This window comes from Canis lupus, chromosome 24 (assembly GCF_011100685.1).
Source record: "Canis lupus familiaris isolate Mischka breed German Shepherd chromosome 24, alternate assembly UU_Cfam_GSD_1.0, whole genome shotgun sequence".
NCBI lineage: Eukaryota > Metazoa > Chordata > Mammalia > Carnivora > Canidae > Canis > Canis lupus.
Window position 1 is genome coordinate 25,058,128 of NC_049245.1, and position 22,652 is coordinate 25,080,779.

A 22,652-nucleotide genomic window follows, 5' to 3' on the forward strand; every position below is an offset into this window, starting at 1 on the left:
CCCTGAGGAGGGAGTGTTTAAGATGGGATTTGAGGGGATGCCTGCCTGGCTCCATCAGTAGAGCATGTGACTCTTGATCTCAGGGTCATGAGTTCAAGGCCCACATTGGGTATGGAGTTTACTTAAAAAATAAATTAATTAAATAAAATGGGTTTTGAGGACAGGAGTTAAACAGAGAAGACATCAAGGCAGTGAGAAGGAATGCAGGGTGTGTTCCAGAACCTATGATGTGTCATTTTGGGCTGTGTACAAGGAATGTATCAGGCAGCAGCAGAGATAAGATTAGACCTTCAGAGGATCTGGGTCTTGCTGTGTGGCCTCGAGCCAGACATAGTCTCTCCTTGTGCTTCAGCTTCTCTGATTCAACAGAGGGGTTGGAAAGCCCTGTTCTACCTGTTTCCTGTTAGCTGTTCAAACAAGCTTTGAGGTCTACAAAACATCAGATTATCAGGCATGGGTTGTTCTTTTTTTTTTAAGATTTTATTTATTTATTAATGAGAGACAGAGACTTAGAGGTAGAGACGAGACATAGGCAGAGGGAGAAGCAGGTTCCATGCAGGGAGCCCAATGTGGGACTCGATCCTCAGACCAGGATCACACCCTGAGCTGAAGGCAGATGCTCAACCGCTGAGCCACCCAGGCGACTCGGGTTGTTGTATTTTTTTAAAAATATTTTATGTATTTATTCCTGAGAGGCAGAGAGAGAGAGAGAGAGAGATAGAGAGAGAGAGAGAGAGAGAGAGGCAGAGACACAGGCAGAGGGAGAAGCAGGCTCCATGCAGGGAGCCCGACGTGGGACTTGGTCCCAGGTCTCCAGGATCACGCCCTGGGCTGAAGGCAGAGCTAAACTGCTGGGCCACCAGGCCTGCCCATGGGTTGTTCTATTTTTTTTTTTTTTTTATTTATGATAGTCACAGAGAGAGAGAGGCAGAGACACAGGCAGAGGGAGAAGCAGGCTCCATGCACCGGGAGCCCGACGTGGGACTCGATCCCGGGTCTCCAGGATCGTGCCCCGGGCCAAAGGCAGGCGCCAAACCGCTGCGCCACCCAGGGATCCCGGGTTGTTCTATTTTTAAGTAAGGTCTAGGTTAGACCTCAAGGCCCCAGATGTTGGGGGAGGGCTTCATCTTCCAGTTGACAGATAGGGGCAATGAGATCCAAAGAAGGGCAGGGAATGCCTGGATCTCTCAGTCTGTTGAGTCTCTGCCTTCAGCTCAGGTCATGATCCTGGGGGCCTGGGATTGGGCCCTACATCAGTCTCCCTGCTCAGTGGGGAGTCTGCTTCTCCCTCTACTCCTCCCCATCCCACTCATACTGTCTATCTCATATAAATAAATAAAATCTCAAAAAAAAAAAAAAAAGGCAGAGTGGGGGACCAGAATTCTTAGCTTGCAGTGTCTTAGTCTTTCCTTCCCTTCACCTCTGAATTCTGTGGCATCTAGTCAAGCAAGAGTATTGATGCCACCCCTCCAGAAACTAATGTGGGCACTTCCCCTTTCTGGGCAGGAACACAGCCTGGCAAGTTCTCACTTCCCCTTTTTTTTTTTTTTTTTTTTTTTAGTTCTCACTTCCCCTTAACCCCTCTGAAAACTGTCAGTTCTACCTAATATTCTTTTTTGTTTTTTAAGATTTATTTATGTATTCATGAGAAACATAGGCAGAGGGAGAAGCAAGCTCCCTGCAGGAAGCTAGATGCAGAACTTGATCCCAGGACCCTGGGATCACACCCTAAGCCAAAGGCAGACGCTCAACCACTGAGCCACCCAAAAGCCCACTGCACTGCCTTTCAAAGTGTGGTCCTTAATCAGGATCACACACCTGGTTGTTAAAAATGCACATTCCTGCACCCACTCAGGAAATGCTGAAGTAGAATCTCAAAATGTGCCTGGGAACCTGAATTTCTGTTCTGTTACACAGCAGGAGTCTGGGAGACCAGAGGTTCCCAGACTTGGCTGTGACCCTCTGCAATTCCTCATTCCATTTTCAGTACCTCAGATGGTTGGTGGGAGTGTGGGTATGGTTGTTGATGGGTACTGAATTCTCACCCCACAGACCCTTGGTGAATATGGGTCTTGGGGAGGGAACCACAGATCCCAAGGTCTGAATTCTCTGGCCTGAGGACTAGGACAAGAGGAGGGTCCTGAAGGGTTTTCGAGGAAAAGAAACTATTTAGAACTGCCCCAGGTGACCGACCCCCTGCCCCTTCTTAACATTCATTCATTAGGCCTATCTAGGTCCTGGAGGATACCCTAGTGAGCAAGACAAAAATCTCTGCCTTCATAAAGTTCTGGCGGGTGTGACAGGTAATGAAGAAATATGTAAGTCAAATATACAGCACGTTGGTGATATGAGCTGAGGAGAAAAGCTAAGCAGGAAGGGGGATAGATATTCTTTTACGACGAGCGCGTAGACGGGGCCTTCTGGGAAGCGGTGCGATGTCATCGCTTGCTTTAACATGGGAAAGAATGAGAGACTGCCATGGCTCCCAGGGACGTCACCACTAGCTCTGTGACGCACCCTCAGGGCGTTCCGTAGAGACCAAAGGCTCCTTTATGACGTCAGCAGCCGGGCTCAGCCACAGGGGAGAGGGTTGAATCCGGACTGGGGCCCCGCCGGCTGCACGCAGGGTCCGTGGGGTCCCGGCGGCGCACACCCGCTGAGCGAGAGCCGAGGGCCTTGGCGGCTGCGGCGGCGACTTTGGCGTCCGAGAGAGGGCGCCCCGGGGTCGGGATGCGGCGGAGCCCCCGCCCGGGCTCGGCCACGTCCCCTCACAAGCACACGCCCAACTTCTACAGCGACAACAGCAACAGCTCAGTGAGCGTCACCTCGGGGGACAGCAGCGGGCCCCGGTCAGCTGGACCGGGGCCCGGGGAGCCCGAGGGCAGAAGAGCCCGGGGCTCGAGCTGCGGTGAGCCCGCCTTGAGCGCAGGAGTGTCCGGAGGAACCACATGGGCTGGAAGCTCTCGGCAGAAGCCTGCGCCTCGGAGCCACAATGGGCCGACCGCCTGTGGCGCGGCAACCGTGAGGGGCGGGGCCTCGGGTGCGGGCGGGGTCCAACCCGGGAGAGCTGAGGGAGGGGGCGGGGCCCAAGGGGGCGGTGCTTGGCCCGGAATCGGGACAGAACCTGGGCTCCTCCCGGGGGGCGGGGCCTGCAGGGCAAAGAGGGGAGGCACCAAATACGATTCCCTAAGGGGCGGGACCTCGGTGTGATGGACGGTCCTGGGAAGGGGCGGGGAAATCCTGTGATTGGGCGCCCCTGAGGAGGCGCGGCCTTGCTCTTAGCCTAAGTGGCTTCCAGAGAACTATGGCCGCACCAACATTTGCCTGAAGGCGGGGTCTCGGTTTGGCGAGGGGACTAACGCCTTGACCGAGCATCCCTGAGGGGTGGGCCTCAGAGTGCTGAGAGAGAGCTAGGGTGGGGATGCGGTGGGACCTGTGCCTGCGGCGGCTGCTCCGCTTCTGGGCTGGGGAACCTGCGGCCGGGTCCCGGGGAAAGAGTGGACCTGCACTGCGCAAGGCCCCAATGGCGCCCTTGGGCTCCCGCAGAACCGGCTGGCCCTCCCGTAGTCTCTGAGGAGCAGCTCGACCTTCTCTCGACCCTGGATCTGAGGCAGGAGATGCCTCCACCGCGCGTGTCCAAGAGCTTCTTGAGTATGGGCCAGGCCAGCCGGAACCCCTCTGACCCTCTGGCGCCCCTCTCTGAATTCCAGTTCTCATTTCTGAGAGACCGTTTTCGTTCTGAGCCGGGCCCATGTCAGTCTCCAGCCCCTTCCCTGAGCCCCAACTCATTCTCTTAGCCCACTCCTCTTTTCCCAAGCCCCTCCTGCACCTCGAACCCCACGCTCTCTTCTTCGTCTCTGCCACCTCTAAACGTCCTCTCCTCTCCCCAGGCCTGCTGTTGCAGGTGCTGAGCGTGTTGCTGTCCCTGGTTGGAGACGTGCTGATCGTCGTGTACAGGTCAGAGGGAGGGAATGGGGCGGGGAGCAGGGCCGGACCCGCAGAGGCTCGAGCCCGACTCACACCTGGCTGAGTCATGTTCGCGGGAGTTGGGTCTAGGACCCCGGCGTGGGGCTGTGGGGTTCATTAAGGTCCGCGGCCTCAGTCTCCCTCCGTTCTTCAGGGAGGTTTGTTCCATCCGCTTCCTGCTCACGGCTGTGTCACTGCTGAGCCTCTTTCTGGCAGGTGAGAGGGTGGCGAATCCCCTGGGGCCCCAGCCCTGGATGCTCTGGAGCCGAACCTGGCACATTTTCTCCTATATCCCTCAGCCCACTCAGCGCCTTCAGCTGCTCAGTCCCCTTCAGAGCCCACTAGCCCCTCTCAGGCATAGCAGCCCCCTCCAGCCTTTTCTCTCCTCACTGCCCTTTTATGCCAGGGAAACCCTCTCCCTTGGCTTCCCCTGACACCACCCCTCTTTCCCCAGCACTCTGGTGGGGGCTGCTGTACCTGATCCCTCCTTTGGAGAATGTGAGTCAGGGCGACTGTATGAACTGGAGGTTGTGGGGGTCCCCTGGGTGGGAGGGGGACAGACTGGAGGCTCTAATCCTAAGGAAGGGATATAAACAGATCTCAGGGATTGTGCCCAGAGGTGGTTGGGGGTCTCTGAGAGGTCCTGGCAGGTCAGGGAAGGGGCAGCAGTCCTCAAAAAGAAGGCCCTCAAAAGTCAGGCTGCTCCCAGGCTGATGGGGGAGAAGGAAGTGAGTGGGAGCTGAGCAGTTGTATTTGGTCCCTCCCTTCTTCCAACAGGAACCTAAAGAGATGCTGACTCTAAGGTGAAAGAGGGCACCTGGGGTGGGGAATTAGGGAGCTCAAAGGCGCTTCTGTGGGGGGGGCTTACAAGAAGTGCCCAGGGGGGACAGGGAGCTAGCCACACAGTGCCAACCTCCCGCCTGCAGCGAGTACCATGAGCGCGTACGCTCCCAGGGGCAGCAACTGCAGCAGCTCCAGGCCGAGTTGGATAAACTGCACAAGGAAGTGTCCAGCGTTCGCGCAGCCAACAGCGAGGTGAGCCCTGCAGCCTCCTGTCTTTTCAAAGTGCCACCCCGTGGGCCCGCCCACTGCTCAGTCCAAGGTCCGCCTTGGAAGCCCCTGGTGGAGGCTGGTTCCTTGGGTCCAGAGCGGTAAACCTCGCCCCAGAGCCCCAACTTCGGAATGTCTCCCAGGGCCCACTAAGTCCAACCTAGAGAACCTAGTCCCAGAATTCTGCCCCCCCTATAAACCTGCCTGCAAGCTCGTCCTTCCAGGACCCACCCTCCCTCTTTTCAGAGAGTGGCCAAGCTTGTATTCCAAAGGTTGAATGAAGACTTTGTGAGGAAACCCGACTATGCGCTGAGTTCTGTGGGTAAGACCCAGATAAATGGGAAGAGATGGAGACGTTGACACAGACCTATGCACATGACCAGCCCAAAAAGACCGACTTCAGAGACCCAGCCCCAGCTGTTGGTCAGGCCTGAGAGCCCCTGAATGATTGCTTCTCCCTGCTCCAGGGGCCTCCATCGACCTTGAGAAGACATCACACGATTATGAGGATGCGAACACTGCCTATTTCTGGAATCGCTTCAGCTTCTGGAATTACGCACGGCCGCCAACCGTTATCCTGGAGGTGGGCCTGGAACCTGGATCCCAGAACCAGACCAGGGGCGGAATGCTGGGGAAAGGACCCAACAGATCCCTAAAGGAGGAACTGAGGGCGTGGCACTAGGTGGGGCCCTCCTTGGCAGGGGATGGGCCCGGCTGGAGGCGGGGCCTGGGGGTGCTAGGGACTGGGGCAGTCAACAGAATCTGGTGGGACAGACCTGGGTTTGGACTGGGTGGGGCCGATGAAGGGGTTGAGTTGAGGTCAGGGCTTACCTGAACCAATGCCCACACTGGGGAAGGGCCATAGTGGCTGTCTGTGGGTTCCTAAGATCTACCTGCTCACCTGCAGCCAGATGTATTCCCGGGGAATTGCTGGGCTTTTGAGGGCGACCAGGGCCAGGTGGTGATCCGGCTACCGGGTCGTGTGCAACTAAGCGACATCACCCTGCAGCACCCACCACCCAGTGTGGCACACACCGGAGGAGCCAAAAGCGCCCCCCGCGACTTCGCAGTCTACGTGAGTGGGGCTGAGGCTAAGGAGGTGGGGGATTTAAGTACCAGGCAGTCATGAAAATTGGGGTCAGTCTTTGCTTGCTCATCTATGAAGTGGAGATACTACCAATTGCTTCTCAGGCCTACAAGTTATAATTACAACCATATTCAAACAGTAGGTATGGCTTTATTGAACACTTATTCTGTGCTAAGTACTTTAAACGGATCATCTCCTTGCAATGGGTCAACAACCTATGAAGCGCTATCATTTCCCCCCTCACTGATGAGGAAAGTAATGCTCAGAAAAGCATTATTTGTCAAGGTCACACAGCTAACAACTGGCCAGACGAAACTTTGCAACCTGGTTTCTTGGAGCCTACATTCCACACTACACTATCCTAACACCAAAAAATAAATGAGAGTGTGCATATAATGACTCCACACCATAGTAGGTCCTCATTAAAGTTGCTTTCTCCCTCTTCCACCTCTGCCTCACTGTTCCTCCACTCACTCTTCACCCACCAGGGCCTCCAGGTTGATGACGAGACTGAAGTTTTCTTGGGGAAATTCACCTTCAATGTGGAGAAATCGGAGATTCAGACTTTCCATCTACAGGTGTGTGTCTCTGGGGGTGAGGGTGCCAAAAGAATGGGACAGCAAAGGAAGACTGGGGAGAAAGGCAGCCCTTGGGACAGCAGGCCTTGGCATGATCCATTTGTCTCCCTAGAATGATCCCCCAGCTGCCTTTCCCAAGGTGAAGATCCAGATTCTAAGCAACTGGGGCCACCCTCGTTTCACATGCTTGTATCGGGTCCGAGCCCATGGCATGCGAACTTCGGAGGGGGCAGGGGACAATGCCACAGGGGAACCCCATTAAACATGCTGATTGTTGGAGTAGAGTGCAGGTCTGTGCTGAAAGAAGCTGGATCCGTGCTGGGGGCGGGGGGAGGCCTCTGTCTGCCTTTGGCATATAAGTATGGTGTGTGTGGGGGTCTACTTTCCAGTGCACCCTCTTAATTTTGAGAAGTTCAGATCAATATGATAGCAGCTCACGTTAATGGAGTGTTTACCATGTACAAAAAATGGTGCTCTGGACATTCTACACATTATCTGATCCTTATAATCACAGAGGGGAAAACCGCTCAGGTCAGGAAACGCTCAAGGTCACAGAGCTAATGAAAAACAGTGCCACAGAGGAACCCAAACCTATCTTCCTGTAGAGGCCACCCTCTTTTTTTTTTTTTCTCAAAGATTTATTTATTCGAGAGAGAGAGAGGCAGAGACACAGGCAGAGGGAGAAGCAGGCCCCACGCAGGGAGCCCGACATGGGACTCAATCCTGGGTCTCCAGGATCAGGCCCTGGGCTGAAGGTGGTGCTAAACCGCTGAGCCATTCAGGCTGCCCAAGGCCACCCTCTTTAACTCAGAGCTGCCAGTCAGCCTGAAGCTGTTATTTGTGCAGTTCAATTCCTACCCACAACCTCTGGGACAGTCTCTACAACTTCTGCTAGGTGAAAGTGGAGAGGTTAACTACCCTTTTTCTTTAGGGAAATACTCAAAAACTGAGGAGACTTGAGAACCTCTAGGGAGCATCAGAGTCCAAGTTGATCCAGGTCTGGTAACCCCATCTCAGGCTGTCTTTACTTCTAGGCCCAGCATATGTGGTCTGGTGTTCATTAGTCCCTGCCTTCAGGGAGCCTGACAGGGGAGGGAGGATGCTCCAGGGAAGAGTTCCTTTATTGATCTAATAATAATTCTTTACTTGTAAGAGTCAAAGTAGAACTGAAAGAATAAAAGATGGAGACAGGTATATCAAAAGATTAAGAAGTTCTACCCAAGCAGAGAATAGAAAATGGGGACCAGCCTGAGCAAAGGAACATGTGCCATCTTGGCTATTAGGAATCCTTCCCAGTGTGTTCTTGCATTGGAAGAATATATATATATAAATGATTATGAACAGTGGTTACACCTCTAGAAGTGAAATGCAGGAGTATGTGTGAGGGTGAAATACATACCCATTTATTTAAAATTTCAGGATATTACTTTTATGATTTAAATTACTGAGTGCTCTCAAAGCCTAAGGTCAAAAATATGAACTAATATAGCTTTTCTGGAGGGCAATTTCACAATATGAACCAAAAGACTTAAGACTTTTTATATTCTTTAATCACAGTAATTCCATTTCTAAGAATTAACTCAAAGGATACATCAATGTAATCAAAGATAATACTTTTAAGGATATTCATTACACTGTTGCTTATAAAGAGAAAAGCAGAAATAGTATCTAAAAAGATAAATTATGAAAAAAAGATAAATTATGATACAAAAATAATGTGACCAAAAGAAATGGTACTATTTAAGGGAATGTTTAATGTCATGGGAAGTAATAAATGATATATGGATAATTTCTTAAAAAGCAAGCTAGATTGGTAAGATACTATAAATGAAAAGGCACCAACTCTGGAGAAATATTTTTAACATGTACAAGAACAAAGGTTAAAACACCAACAAAAACCTATCAAGAGCTATTCAGAAGAAATATTTCTCACAAATAAGCACATAGACTATGATACCTAGCCTTCAAAATTAAATATATTCAAACTAAAAGTGAAAAGTTTTTGCCTGTCAAATTAATAGAAAAAGGATTAAAAAAACCCTGTTGTTATGGAGGGCAATTTACAGTATCTATTAAAATGCTAAATATTTATATCCTTTGGTCTAGCATTTCTACTTCTAGAAACAAATCCTTTAAAAATATCGTGGTAAATGCACAGATAAAGGTACAAGGATATTCATTACAGCACTTTGTGATAGAACAAAACTGAAAACTGAAAGGGACTCAAATCTCAGTAAGAGACTGGCTAATAAGCTATAGGACATTCATACACGAACTATATATGCATTAAAAAGAATAAGGTCACCAATAAGTTCTAATGGGTAAGACACCCAAAATATAATAAAAACAAGGTATAATGAGTATATATAATATAATATCCTACTTAGAATAAAAGTCAGACCTAGGAAAGACAAGAACCCTCACCTGCTCTGTTATCTATTTTATACAATATGATCCCATTTTTATAAAATAAATATGTAAAGATTATAAATTTGCATGATGGACTAAAAACTATGCACCAAATATTTTTTTGGTACATGTTTTTTTTTTTTTTTTTTTTTTAAGATCTTATTTATTCATGAGAGACACAGAGAGAGAGGCAGAGACATAGGCAGAGGGAGAAGCAGGTTCCATGCAGGAAGCCCGATGCGGGACTCGATCCTGGAACCCTGGGATCACATCCTAAGTCAAAGGCAAATAGATGCTCAACCGCTGAGCCACCCAGGTGTAGGAGTTTGGATGATGATATTTCTTTTGTATTTTTTCTTTTATAATGAATATACATATTAATTTTCTAGTAAGAAAAAAATTAGCTGCTAAAAGGATTCAGGCTTGTAGCCTATCTTTACGATTAGAACCATCACTGCTCCCTCCTCCAGGAAGTCTAGCATAGCCCTTAAAACTCATCCCTCCCCAGCATGTTCCACCTTGTCTGTATTTCCAGCTCAGCTCTGCCCTATGGCAGGGCAGGCTGAGTATTTGGCTCACATTCAATCTTTTTATTTAAAAAAATAAAAGTATCTCTAGACTTCTGGCCAGGAATATCCTATTTGACTGGGGCTATGATGTCAGAGGTATCCTTCACTCTACAACCTCTAAGGGGGATAAACCGAGGCTCAGAAAAAATAAACATGGCAAATTGCAAATTCCTACTCAAAAGCAGAGAGTGGTGGCAAAACAATGGTCTTCATTGATCTTTATTAAATGAATGACTCCAGGGCAAGCAGGAGGGAATCAAGAGCAACAACAGCAGGAGCAAATATAAAAGTATAAAATGTAAAGTGCAGCACTGGGGAATGTGTGCTTAAGGGGCTCACGCTTACGGAAACCTTGGGGACACAAGGCTGAGGACTAGCCATAGCCTATCCTCTAATGGAACCTAGACCTGAGGGGCCTGTGCAGGACTCTTTGCTGGGGGTGGAAGTGGCTTGAATGGGGCCCAACCTTGGGCCTTGAAGTAGGAGACCAGCTGTGTGGGTACTTCTGCAAGCACAGTTTGTGCCAGTGTCTCCCGAGGGGCCTGCCAGGAGAAGAAGGGCAAGGTCAGTGGCGACCCATAACAGCTTCCCAAAGTCTACATTTCATACCCAAGAAAGGATACAAATACCAACACCCAACCCTGCTGCCCTGGCTTAGATGAATGGTTGAGAGTATCCTCACTCAGAAAGAGGTGGAGGGATAAACTCCCAGATCTGATCTGTTCCCAAGCTTACCCCCACTCACATTTTGGAAGCGGCGGTAGGGCACAAACTGCACTATGTCACGGGCAGCTGCCTCCCCAGAGCGTGTCCGCAGGGGTCCACCGTCAGCATCTAGTTGCTCCATGGCCTCGAAGTCAGCACCACCCACACCCACGATGATCACTGACATGGGCAGGTGGGAGGCACGCACCACAGCCTCACGTGTAGCCTCCACATCTGTCACAGCACCATCAGTCAGCAGCAACAGCACGAAGTATTGCTGAGGATAAGTCCAATCATAAACTAAGGCAGACCTCTAAACACCCTAGCCACACGTTCCCATACTGACAAGAAGCCTCTTGTTATATATTCCTGAAGGGAGCCCTTGACCAAGACCACTACCACCACTACCTCCCATGATCCTCACCGAGGCCGTCCTCTGATATGCAGCCTGGGTTGCCAACCTGGCCACGTGGTTGATAATGGGTGCGAAGTTGGTGGGGCCATAGAGGCGAACTTGGGGCAGGGCTTGGCGGTAAGCATCTACAATGCCCTGGATGCCTAGAAAAGGCAGGCAAAAAACAATGTAAAATACTGGGCCTCTCAGGGTTGAGCCAGGCCTGACATAATCCCATCATGGCTGAGGAAATTTGGAAATGTGGGTGTATTTCATCCAATCACTCCTATAACCCAAGGTACTTAACCTTATCCTATAAATGGGAGAATTAAGACCAAAGAGAAGAAGAGCATTTGGCCTAAATCACAACTTGAGTTAAAACTGATTAAGGGGGCTCCCTAAACAAATCTAAGACAGTTGAGCATCAGATTATATAACCCACTTAATAAAATAATGAATTTTAATCCATTTAATAAGAGTCCCTAGATATTAAATAATTAATGGGAAAGAAGAGGAAGCTCTTCCTTAATGTAAGGAGGAGGAATTACAAATTCATTTGACAATCAGAGATAAATGATTCAGACAAAGATCATCAACGGGTGCTAAAACTATAGAGTACTAGTTGATGAGTAACTGGATATTTACATAGCCTCAAAGTACATTCCCAAAAGGTACTCGTTAATTACAAATAATGGAAAAACCTGGTAGACTCTATGACTCTACTTTAGCCAAGTGATCAAAGTTAACATCACTGGTAATAGGATAAATCAACATCAGGGCCTCCTGACATAGTGTACTGAGGGAACACATAGCATCGCTTCTGTAATATGCCCACCAAAAGTGCATTATCTGAATCTAATTATAAAGAAAAATCAGGTAAATCCAAACTGAAGGACATTCTACAAATTATCTAGCCTGTAATCTTAAAAAAAAAACAAAAAACAAAAAAAAAAACAGTATCATGAAAGACATGAAGAACTCTGGGAGACAAAATAAATGAATGCACTGTGTGATCTGAGATTTTCTTTTACTGTAAAAGACAACTGGCAAAACTTGAATAAATTCTAGATTGGATAATAGTATTGATGTTAATTTCCTGATTTTGAAAATTGTACTGTAGTTACATAAGAAAATGTCTTTGATTTTAGGAAACATACACTGAAGTATTTAAGGGATGAAGGGTGCAAAGTTGATGAGGCCACAGAGGCAAACTTGGGGCACGGCTTACTCATAATTCTCAAACATTTCAGGAAAAAAAATCTGTATACACACACACATATACATGTACACAGATACAGATATACAACCATATCTATATGCATGGGGGGGGCAGGGAAGGAGAGGAAGACACAGAAAATCTGAGTGACAAAGAGAGAATAACAAAGCAAATGTGGTAAAATGTTTGTTTGGGGAATCTGGGTGAAGGTGAATAGCCGTTGTGACCCAGGCCCTGATTGCTGAGCTCTACTGATCTAAACCCCCTATAACTACTCTTGTAACTTTTCTCTAAATCTGAACTCGTGTCAAAAACCCAGGTCAGGTCAAATTTTCCCCTTTGGTTTGTTGCCTACATGGGGGTACTAGGAAGTCAAGAGGTTTGGCCTACTCTAGACAAAAGAGCTTGGGCAAAAATCACGCTGAAAAGAGCTGCACCAAGGCTTCCACTAATGCCTAGACAGGTACCAGTGAGCTTCCAGGCAACAGCTACCATTTCTTAGAGGGTGCTTAGTATATGCCAGGCTCATGCTTCAACGTTTATATGTATCCTCTCCTTATATATTCAATATCCTACAATATTTATTGTTTTTATGAAGCCAAAGTACATGGGTCCCAAGTCATGTGGTTTTAGAAAGATGCAAGATAAAGATTTGAGATCTAGATTTGAGTCCAGAGATCCAGCTCTAAAATCCACTCCTCTGGACAACAGAATCAGATATCTGCTCCATTAGTCATTACCCCCACCCCACACTCCCTTGTCTGCATAGATTTGGCCTTCCAGGTACAGACATCTGCCTTGTGGTGGAGGCTGGAGGAACTCACCTGTGCAGTAGGGGTTACTGGGGTTGAAGTTCAAGGCAAATTCATGGGAGACCTAAGGGCAAGAATGAAAATGAAGTTCTTCCCCATGACCATCTATGTGCAAAGAAAAAGGACAGTACAGTATATACCAAGCATTATAGAGGAGCTATGTAGTTCTGAACACTTTTTGTATGCATGCCTGTAGGGATACATCCCTGCATCTCCACATAAAGCTGGGTGACAGCAAGTCAACCACAAGCCCCCAAATCAGGACCCTGACAGTGAAAGGAGTTAGAGAGGTAAAAAGAGTGCTCACCTGCCAATCAGGAGGTACCTGGGCCCCAAATCCAAATGCTGGGAACAGCTTGTCCCTATGGGAAGACAGGGAGTTGGGAGACAGGGGGACTGTGAGCCCAGAGGCTGAAGCAACTGTGGGGAGGGTGATGGGCAAGAGAACAAGTTACTCACGAGTCATAGTCCTGGATCACGCTGCCCACACTCCACAGTGCTGTCAGGTATTCATTGACCCCTGATGGGCTCAGGTAGTGCAGGGAGTCCGGGGAGGAAGGGTCTCCATTGGAGCCCGTGAAGTCCATGCCTACCTAGGAGGAGAGGAGGAGCGGAGCTGAAGGCCACTTTGTGACCCAGATCTGTTCTCTTGCCCCCGATAAAGCAACTTACAGTGAAGTTGATTTGACAGCCTCCCATCACATAGTCCAGGAATGAATATTGTGTTTCTACCTGCAGATGAAACCAGGATCATGGCTGAGATGAAGGGGTTGGGGCCATGGAACACAGGGGTCAGAGCCTGGGTCACATGGATTATTGCCTCACCTGGCAAATCTTGACACGAACAGTCCCAGAGTTCTTGTAGCTTTTCTTTTTCTGCTGTTTCTCAGGGTGGATGCATTCAAACTCAACCTGGTGAGAAAAGAAAAACTAGAGTAGGAAACTCCCAGGCTATCAGCCAGGACTGGCCTGCCTTCCCTCCCTCTCTCCCTGGGGCTGCAGTCCTTTAGGCCCACCTCAACACCCCTGAGCAGGGCTGGCACTCACCGGAACTGCTTGCAGTTGGGCCAAGCTGGTGTAGAAGGTACCAATGAGATCGTGTGAACCATCACTGTCATAATCGGAGCATCGCACCTGTGGGTGGGTGGAGGGGGAGGGTGTGTGTATGTGTATACAGAGACCAGAGGTGAGGTGGGGGGGCAGGTGAGAATAAATCCCTCCCCAGGCTCTCTGCCCCTGCTCTGTCCATTGAGAAAGCAAACTCCTCACCTGGATGGGTGTGCTGGGGTCTCCCCCACAGAAATGCTGAAGGGGAACAGAGAAGCGCTTCCATGTAGGGTTCAAGTTGTTCTTGATTACCTAAAGGTGGAGCGCAAGGCTTCTAGTGAGCTCTGGGCTGACATATGGGGAGCTGTCATCCTTCTTTATCCATATGCAGTCTTTCTCCCTGTTCCAAACCTTGGTAATCACAAGCCCCAGGAAAGTCTCTCCTACCCCACTCCACCCAGTCCCAAGGGTCTCACACCTCAGATCTGTAGGCCAGGTGCCATTTCCCATCACCCTGACGGAAGAACTCCAAGAATGGATCCGATTTCCCCAGGAAGTCCTGTCAATGCCACAGAGACCACAGTATGACTCAAGGAGGGACAACCATTTTGCTAGTCCCCACCCTTACCCCCCAACACACCATCCTTGTCCCAATTCTTAAACCTCCAGGGCTTCCTTCCAGACACACCTTCTTATCTAGATTTCTGGCCTCCACCTCCATGGTCACTACATGACTATCCTTCATCTCTTGAGCAGATACCTAAGAAGGGGAGTCATGAGACTGTATCACCTCATGAATTCCTCATTGATGTAAACCCCGCTCCCCCACAGGTTGTTCCTTACCGTGATGGTCCCCCGCCCAGCAGGTTTTCCAGGCTTCAGCATCAAGGGTAGAGTTATTATGTGGCTGGACACAATCTGGGGCAGAGCAGGGGTGGGTGGGGGAGCAAAATCTCAGGCAGGGTTGTCTTGCTTGACCCCCCACCTCCACATTCCAGACAGTCTGGGCTGTTAGGACTCTTACTGAACATGTGTCTAAAGGATTTTTATCCCAAACCCTACATACCTGTCCTAGGGAACACTCAGCCCCTCCTAGGAAGTCATCATCCCCCAGCTCAGGTGTCTTGTTGTCTATGTCATAGATGCCAAATCGGAGCTTCTGGACTGTTTCAAAGTGGTACTCAAGCTGCAGAGTCTTAGAGAATTCAGGGCTTGAGCAGTTCCGTACTCGCTCAGTTCGGCCAAGCTGTGGGCAGAGGCCAACAGCATCACAGTCACACACTCTCCACCCCCAAAAGAGTCCTAGCCTTCCTCCACAACTTTATCTCCATTCTCACCTCAGCCCAGCTGCCCCCTCCCACATCCTGTAAAAGGACGCAGAGTGGGTCAGACTTGGAGGCGATGTCCTTGTCAATGAGGTGGTCACAGGAAATGGATAGCTGAACCAAGGTCACGCAGTGGGCCATCTGGGAAAAAAGGACCTGAGTCAAGCACTGAGGAACCTTCTCCACCCTTCCCTGACTATAGGTCCCAGCTTGGGAAGGCCAGCAGGCTTCACCCAGGCAGGGCTGAACCTGTATCCAGCTCTAGGACACCTAAGGAAGAGAAGGCCCTTAGAGTCTCCATACTCCTCTAATTCCCTTAGGGTGAGCTCAATGGGACAGGACACGGTGAGTACAACCAACCCTGGTATGATGGGAAGATGCAGAAAAAGTATACTGGCCTTCATCAACAACTCTGAGCCCAAATTGGACCTCACCCTAAATTCCCTATGTTCTCTAGATCCAGAATCCAACCCTCATCTCCAATGAATCCCACTCTAACCCTTTACTGGCTCCAAATCAGATCCTAATCAAAGTTTCAATACCAACACAACCATGATCCAGATACAACTCCCCAAAAAGTTTCTTCCTCCAATGATTTCTCACTAACTCTCAGGCATTGCATCCTGAGGTGGTATTAGGATACCCCCTAATAATTCTCCTAGCAGGTAATCAGTTCCTCATTGCCAGCTCCTCACTAGCCTCACTGTTACTACCCAGTCCAAGCCATCATCATTTCTCACTGGGTTTATCACATTAGCCTCTTTAACTGGTCTCCCTTATCCTATACCATCCCTACCTCCATCCCATCCTCACACCAACAGACTATTTCCAATACAACAAACAGGGCGATCCTGTTAAAATGTTAAGTCAGGTTATGTTACATCTCTGCCAAACCCTCTAATGATTTCCAATTAGAAAAAATCCAAACTCTACCATGGTCTCCAAAGTCTTGAAAGATCTAGATCTCTCTAACTTGATTTCCTAATAACACCTCTCTTGCTCACTCCATTCTGAACACACCGGTCTGCTTGCCTGCCATTGCTCAAATAAACTTGTTTCTTCCCTCGTATTATTCACATGGCTTGCTGTGTCCTCACTCCCTTCTAGGTCTTTATTCAAAAATCATCTTCTCTATTATTAAGAAAAAGGCTCTCCTTTTCTAAGTACTTAATATTTCAACTCTACTAACATCACATACTCCTTTCTTGCCTTTTCTCGTTAGCACTTATCATTCTCTAATATATAATCTCTGTTCCCCACTATATAGGGAATGTAAACGGGAGGGAAGGGATATTTGTCTGCTCTGTTCATCGCTCTATCCCAAGCACCTAGATAATAAATATTTGCTGAATGAAATCCAAAAGGCCATCTCCAGCCTTAGCTCCCAGCCCACCATCTCCAAAGTGATTGGCAATCAAGGAACACCAATTTCAATGCACCCATTTCCTTGGCTGAAATACTATCTTCTTGCATGGATCACCATGATTCTCTTGTAACCCCTCTTCCTACAGTCCCCATAACAATTATCCTGACTCCTTATTATCCGTGTCTCTGATGACCCATACACCTGCAGAACGTCTGTAGCAAATGTACAGATGACATCAGATCTCTCACCCAGCTTAACTCAGCCACTCCAGGTTTCCCAGCACTATACCCCAGCCTTAGCTTCCCCTAAACCGACCCTCAATCCTTCCCCCAACCTAGCCCACAGTTAGCGCTGTTCCTCATGGTCTTGGTGCCTCATGGTCTCCACCTGGAGTGCTATTATCAACCAATGCTGGAATGACTCTTACACTTTGACATACATATTGCCTGTTCATAGTACCTCAGTCTCTGCTTGAAAGCATCCGATGATGGAAAACCCACCACTCTAATCCATTTAGACAATCTTGCTCCATAAAGTCCCACTGAAACTAACTCACGTCTGTTGAATTCTCATTTCTACATATTTGTCCTATTTCTCCCCAGTTTAAACTTCTACAAGGAAAGCCCTATTCCAGCTCCCTCTGAGAACCCATCTGACAGCTGGAAACGGTGAAATCCCCAGCCAAAATCCAGAAAAACAGCTCCAGTGTTTTTTTTTTTTTTTTTTTAATTTTAATGTTGCTCCTAGAATGTGTCTTGTAGACTCTGACCAGTCTGATCATCCCTCTTTGGAAGTTCCCTAAGAACAGATCAGAGAAGAACACATACTCCCAAAGGAGTGGGACCACAACTTCTACAAGTCACATTTTGACTCCATGCTTCTCACTTCATATGTTCTCTGAGGCAGTGTTTCCACAGAATAAAGAATGCTCATATCACTACTGCTGAGAATAGTAAAACCCCTGAGGCTGCTTGAAGATCTATTGTGTACTATGTAAACTATGTTACATTAAAACAATGGAATGCTGAGCAGTAGGTAAAATTCAAGGGAGAACTATATTACATTGGTATTATATGGAAAAAATAAAGTTGCAAAGAATGGTAAGAAAAGTATGACTCCACCTGAAACTTCAACTGTATGTATATATACACTGGATTTGAATACATACACAAAATAAATACACGGAAAACAGAAGGTACACCAAAAAATGCAAAGGTACACCTAATGGAAGCAGAATGAAGGTGAGGATTTTATAATCTCAATATACTTCTGCATTGTTTAAATATTTTATAGTTTATTTTGTATTTTTTAAAGGACTTTGTTAGCTTTTTTCCCCAATCCACAACTCAAGTCCTCTTGACTATGCAAAGCCCAAAGCCTATCTCCAGTTCAACAACCCCTACCCAACTTCAGGGTCACAGTTTCTTGCTTCTTCTCTGGCTTCTCATTAGCACTGCCTCAGCTAGTCTTTCTTGTGTCAGCTTCCAGAGTCTCTACCTTAACTAGAAGCCCTGCAAAGCTGCCCATGGCTCTTAGGTTCAGAGCCAAACTCCCCTAGCAAGACTACCTCATGGCACAACCCCAGAGAGCACATCTACACAGAATTCGGTAGTTGTGTAATATGGTAACCCCGCAACCCTAATTCAACCTTCAAAGCCCTTCCCAGTTTGCTCTTCCTCCTGCTATCCCACCACCCAACCAACTAGTCATCCAAAGCTATTTCTGGTTACACCCACACACATGCTGATACTTCAGACTTTCCTAACAAATGCCTTGTCATCCAAAGTTCTGCTATGACATTATTCCTTTATGAAGCCTGACCCACATTCTTCAAGTAAAATTTATTCTCTCTCCTCTGAAAGATTACATGGTTTCCCAATCATTTTCCTGCAAATACACACAAGATACTTCTGTGTTTATTAGCAAAACAGAAACTAGACCATACCATTTCTCTGCTTAAAACTCTGGAATGGCATCCCAAAAGACTCAAAGTCCAAAGTTCTTTACCACAGTCTACAAGACTTCTCAGCAAGACCTGATAGTTATCTAACTAATCAATCTAGCCACACAAGTATGTTGCAGCCAGGTTTCATTTCTGACCCACATACACACATCAATCTCATTCCCTGTATCAGAGCTTTTGTGCTATCTTCATCCATAGATACCGAAGAAAATAGCTGTATTAGAGTAGGAACCATGTCTGGTTTGCCTAATCTATCTCCAGTACCTACAATGGTACGTACCCTATAGTAGGTACTCAGTAAATTAAATATTAGTGATTTAACACTGAAACTACCATATCAAAATTTTGGCTTTTGTCTACCTTCATGATCTATGGGCTCTTCGGAACTAGGGCTGGGTATTATTTCTGTATCCCTAATACCAGTGCTTAATATATAGTCAGTACCTACAACTATTGCTGAATAAATGGAACATGTGCTTTTTTGCTCAACTCAAACTTCCAGGCCTTTCCATTTAAAATATGTCCAGAAGTAAATCTTCTCTATCCTGATTTTGTACAACTGAGCTTTAAAATTGAAATGCAAGGGCAGCCCCGGTGGCGCAGCGGTTTAGCGCCGCCTGCAACCCATGGGGTGATCCTGGAGACCCTGGATCGAGTTCCACATCGGGCTCCCTGCATGGAGCCTGCTTCTCCCTCTGCCTGTGTCTCTGCATCTCTCTCTCTCTCTCTGTGTCTCTATGAATAAATAAATAAAATCTTTAAAAAAAATTGAAATGCAAGACTCCTGGACTCAATATTAAGTGACAATTTAAAATTGGGCAAAAAATTTGATCAGATATAAAAGAAAATATATGAATTGGAAATATGCAAAGGAAGAGTAGACATCATGGAAATGCAAATTAAAACCACACTATTCCAGATCCACCACAATCGTCAGAAGTAGAAAAATGGACGTCAAATGTTGGCAAGGAAATGGAAATCTCATACATTGTTAGTGAAAGCATTAAATATACCACTTTGGAGATGGCCTAGCAGCTTATTAGAAAACCAAACACACACACACATACACACACACACACACACACACACACACAAATAGAAAACCAAACACACATCTAGTCCAAGAGCAATTCTACTCCTAGATTTTCATCCAAAAGAAAACATTATGTCCACAAAAAGATTTATATAAGAATGTTCATAGCAGCTTTATTCATAATAGCCAAAAATTTGTAACAGCTCAAGTGTCCATCATTATGAGAATGAATAAACCATAGTTATACATGTAATAGAAAACTACTTGGTAACAAAAAGAAACAAACTATTAGTATCTACAACATGGATGAATCTGAAACATAAAATACATAGATTCCACTTATAAAGTTTTAAGACAGGCAAAACTAATCTGTAATGAAAAAAATTCAGAATACTCCCATGTCCCCCAGGGGAGAGGCAGGTATCAACTGAGAAGCAGCAGACTCAAAGCGGAATAGAAAAGTTCCTTATCTCGATAGGAATGTAAGTCACAAATGTATTTTTCATCTAATGGTACACTTAAGGTGTAAACAATCTTATTGTATGTAAACATTACCACACCCTCCTCAAAACTTTATAAGAAATAATGAATGCAAGACATATTGAAATATTTATGGTGAAGTGTGATGTTTGCAATTTCTTTGAAATGCACCAAAAGAATAAAATGTTATGTTTAACAGATATGTGGTAAAACAAATACAGGAACATTTAAATTGTAGAATCTAAATGGTAGATATATGGATATTTCTTATATAATTATTCAACTTTTCTGTATGCTCAAAGTTTTCACAATAAAATGCTGGGGGAAAACTATGTGGACTCACAGTGGAGAACTCCAGGTTTATCCCCGATACTTCATTGAGAATTACAAAAGTATTACCAGTAATTATCTGTGGTGGTGAGGTTACAGGCAACAACTGGAGCTGCTGCCTTTTTGCTCACTCCATGACTTCTCAAAGATCCCAGATAGGTTTTTGATCTGGGGCAGACACATTGGCAGTAGGCCAGGTGCTTCTTCTAGTGCTAGGCCTCGATTTCTGTAGATTAGAATATTCCTTCCTAATCTATTACCATGTCCACCCTTTCCCCAGGACTGATCCCATTCTATCCTTTTTCAGGTTCTTCTCTGACCAGACTAAAACCTCAACCAGAATGTTGGGGGCCTGCCTACATGTGCACATGGGACTGGATTCCATTTCTAAGAGACCAGAGCTTCTTGTGCTACCAGTTGTCTTTTCCCAATCTCTTGGTTCTCATTGGAATGAGCATTCTGTACAAAGCTTTAAAATGTACACTTTTCTATCCTTTGAGTCATATACCCTTTAAATTATCTAATCCCTGGGATTATTACTCACTCCCAAATCCCGTGGATCTCCTTTAAAATCTATCTCTAGGGACGCCTGGGTGGCTCAGTGGTTGAGCGTCTGCCTTTAGCTCAGGGCGTGATCCTGAAGTCCCAGGATCGAGTCCCACATCAGGCTCCATGCATGAAGCCTGCTTCTCCCTCTGCCTATGTCTCTGCCTCTCTGTGTCTCTCATGAATAAATAAAATCTTAGAAAAATAAAAATAAACTCTCTCTAAGCCTACCTCTGTTTAGAAATCTTAACATAGGGCAGCCCCAGTGGCTCAGTGGTTTAGCGCCGCCTTCAGCCCGGGGCGTGATCCTAGAGATGCAGGATCGAGTCCCACGTCGAGTCCCTTCCTGTATGGAGCCTACTTCTCCTTCTGCCTGTGTCTCTGCCTCTCCCTCTGTGTGTCTCTAATGAATAAATAAAATCTTAAAAAAAATAATAATAATTAAAATTTCTAGTTTGTGCCACTTTCCTATACTATATCCTTTGAACAGCTACAACCTTATGCCAGACTCATTTACTTTTCATCTAGTGCCAGTATAATTAATCTCCTGGAACTTTCAGTTTCCTCTATAGGATTTGAATTTTACAAAAGCATATTAAATAACACATTTAAGTGAGTAAATAAAAGTCTCAGAAATTTGCTCATTTATATTTTTAAGAGAGGTCCAGCTAATATTTGCCAGGTCTTTGTGCACTCTCTTCTGAACCAGCATATCTTGCCTGATGTCTACAACAGTCTCCTAACTGATCTCATTTCCATTCTCAGTTCAACAAAGTCAGAGACCTTCCCTAACTCCAACCTAACATTAAACCCAGCTTCTCATAAACCTATCAAAATATGTAACCTGTTTACTTACTTATCTATTACTTCTAGTAACTATAAATCCAACAAGAGAAGGGATCAGATCTGTCTTGCTCCTATCCTAGTGACTCACACATAGCAGGTGCTTTGTTAAGTGTTTGTTGAATTAATGCTAGGAAAGGACTGATAATCCAAGGATCCTCAGAAATGACCCAGATCTAGTCCTAGCCTGCTGCTGAAGCCATCAAGGGAGAAATGAACTTTTTAGGAACACTCACCACAAGACTAGCTTGTTATTTCTATGTACTCCAACACCCCAACCTTTCCATCTGGTGCTAGTGAGGAATTGCAAACAGAAACAACTAAGTATATAGCACCAATGTTTTCTGCCTTTGATTTCTACCACCTGAAGTCTTGTTCCCTTCTGCTCTCCCTTGTAAACTCTTTTTTTTTTTCCATTGTCAGAAATAAAAAGGAACTAGGTGTTCATCTAAATCCAAGTCCTTCAATTCAAAGTGGAGAGGTAAAATGTGATTTAGCTAAGGCCACATACATGGCTAAACAAAATGAAGACCAAAACTCAAATATTCTGACTCCTACTTTGACTAGAACTTTGTACTATAGTCATAACCTTCTTCCCTGAAGAACTCTCCTTCTTATCTCCAACAGCAACGTGATGTAGTGAGCAAGAGTATGGGTTTTGCAGTAAAGTGACCAGGCTCCAAATACTGGCCTTACTTCTCTCCCTAACCACAATGAGATACTACTATACACTCCCACCAGAATGATGTCCTACCTATGTAACAGGCAGATTACTAAGCCTCAGAGTAAAGTGGAGGATATTACCTTTTTGGGAAGATTTATATAATGTATGCAAGGTGCTTCACAGTCTGGAACTATTATTACCAATAAGTGTTACCTATTATTATCCTTCAAGCCTAAATCTCATATGCTCTCTTTTTCCCAGTATCTCCA

The 22,652-nt window shown here is 46.3% G+C and overlaps 2 protein-coding genes across 19 annotated transcripts in view; one reads left to right on the forward strand and one right to left on the reverse strand.

The window, feature by feature from the left end:
- Nucleotides 1–2,601: 2,601 nt before the first annotated feature.
- On the forward strand, nt 2,602–21,028 carry SPAG4 (sperm associated antigen 4). 18 transcript variants are annotated; one of them, XR_005377796.1, is made up of 13 exons: nt 2,649–3,040; nt 3,547–3,753; nt 3,891–3,957; nt 4,121–4,182; nt 4,421–4,464; nt 4,744–4,769; nt 4,893–5,001; nt 5,263–5,338; nt 5,484–5,599; nt 5,924–6,091; nt 6,592–6,681; nt 15,361–15,503; nt 17,127–19,040. XR_005377796.1 is itself a non-coding variant. In XM_038572141.1 (12 exons), the coding sequence occupies exons 1-11, from the start codon at nt 2,731–2,733 to the stop codon at nt 15,467–15,469; spliced, it is 1,206 nt and encodes a 401-aa protein (XP_038428069.1). In that variant the 5' UTR covers nt 2,605–2,730; the 3' UTR covers nt 15,470–15,503; nt 17,127–19,104. The 18 variants fall into 18 exon arrangements, 16 of the variants coding, with proteins under 16 accessions (XP_038428064.1, XP_038428068.1, XP_038428072.1 ...); XM_038572141.1 differs by lacking the exon at nt 5,263–5,338 and having other exon boundaries at nt 2,605–3,040; nt 6,026–6,091; nt 17,127–19,104; XR_005377798.1 differs by lacking the exon at nt 5,924–6,091 and having other exon boundaries at nt 2,633–3,040; nt 17,127–19,080.
- The window catches only part of CPNE1 (copine 1), a 35,132-nt gene continuing 22,346 nt past the window's right edge, over nt 9,867–22,652 (reverse strand). Inside the window, exons 2-16 of the mRNA NM_001171749.1 lie at nt 15,171–15,299; nt 14,900–15,079; nt 14,677–14,751; nt 14,522–14,593; nt 14,312–14,392; nt 14,056–14,145; nt 13,834–13,920; nt 13,612–13,698; nt 13,459–13,518; nt 13,246–13,379; nt 13,094–13,148; nt 12,799–12,850; nt 10,789–10,922; nt 10,405–10,641; nt 9,867–10,201 (exon numbers count right to left, since the gene is read on the reverse strand). Coding sequence (NP_001165220.1) covers nt 10,061–10,201; nt 10,405–10,641; nt 10,789–10,922; nt 12,799–12,850; nt 13,094–13,148; nt 13,246–13,379; nt 13,459–13,518; nt 13,612–13,698; nt 13,834–13,920; nt 14,056–14,145; nt 14,312–14,392; nt 14,522–14,593; nt 14,677–14,751; nt 14,900–15,079; nt 15,171–15,299 — 1,614 coding nt within the window. The 3' untranslated portion in view covers nt 9,867–10,060. The remainder of the gene's footprint in view (nt 10,202–10,404; nt 10,642–10,788; nt 10,923–12,798; nt 12,851–13,093; nt 13,149–13,245; nt 13,380–13,458; nt 13,519–13,611; nt 13,699–13,833; nt 13,921–14,055; nt 14,146–14,311; nt 14,393–14,521; nt 14,594–14,676; nt 14,752–14,899; nt 15,080–15,170; nt 15,300–22,652) is intronic.

Excerpts from the sequence above, each read along its gene's own strand:
- SPAG4 (XM_038572133.1), top strand. The coding sequence starts at position 2,731 with ATGCGGCGGAGCCCCCGCCCGGGCTCGGCCACGTCCCCTCACAAGCAC. Across the intron at positions 3,041-3,546 it reads CGTGAGGGGCGGGGCCTCGG|AACCGGCTGGCCCTCCCGTA; the intron begins GTGCGGGCGGGG and ends GGGCTCCCGCAG. Across the intron at positions 5,002-5,262 it reads TTCGCGCAGCCAACAGCGAG|AGAGTGGCCAAGCTTGTATT; the intron begins GTGAGCCCTGCA and ends CCCTCTTTTCAG.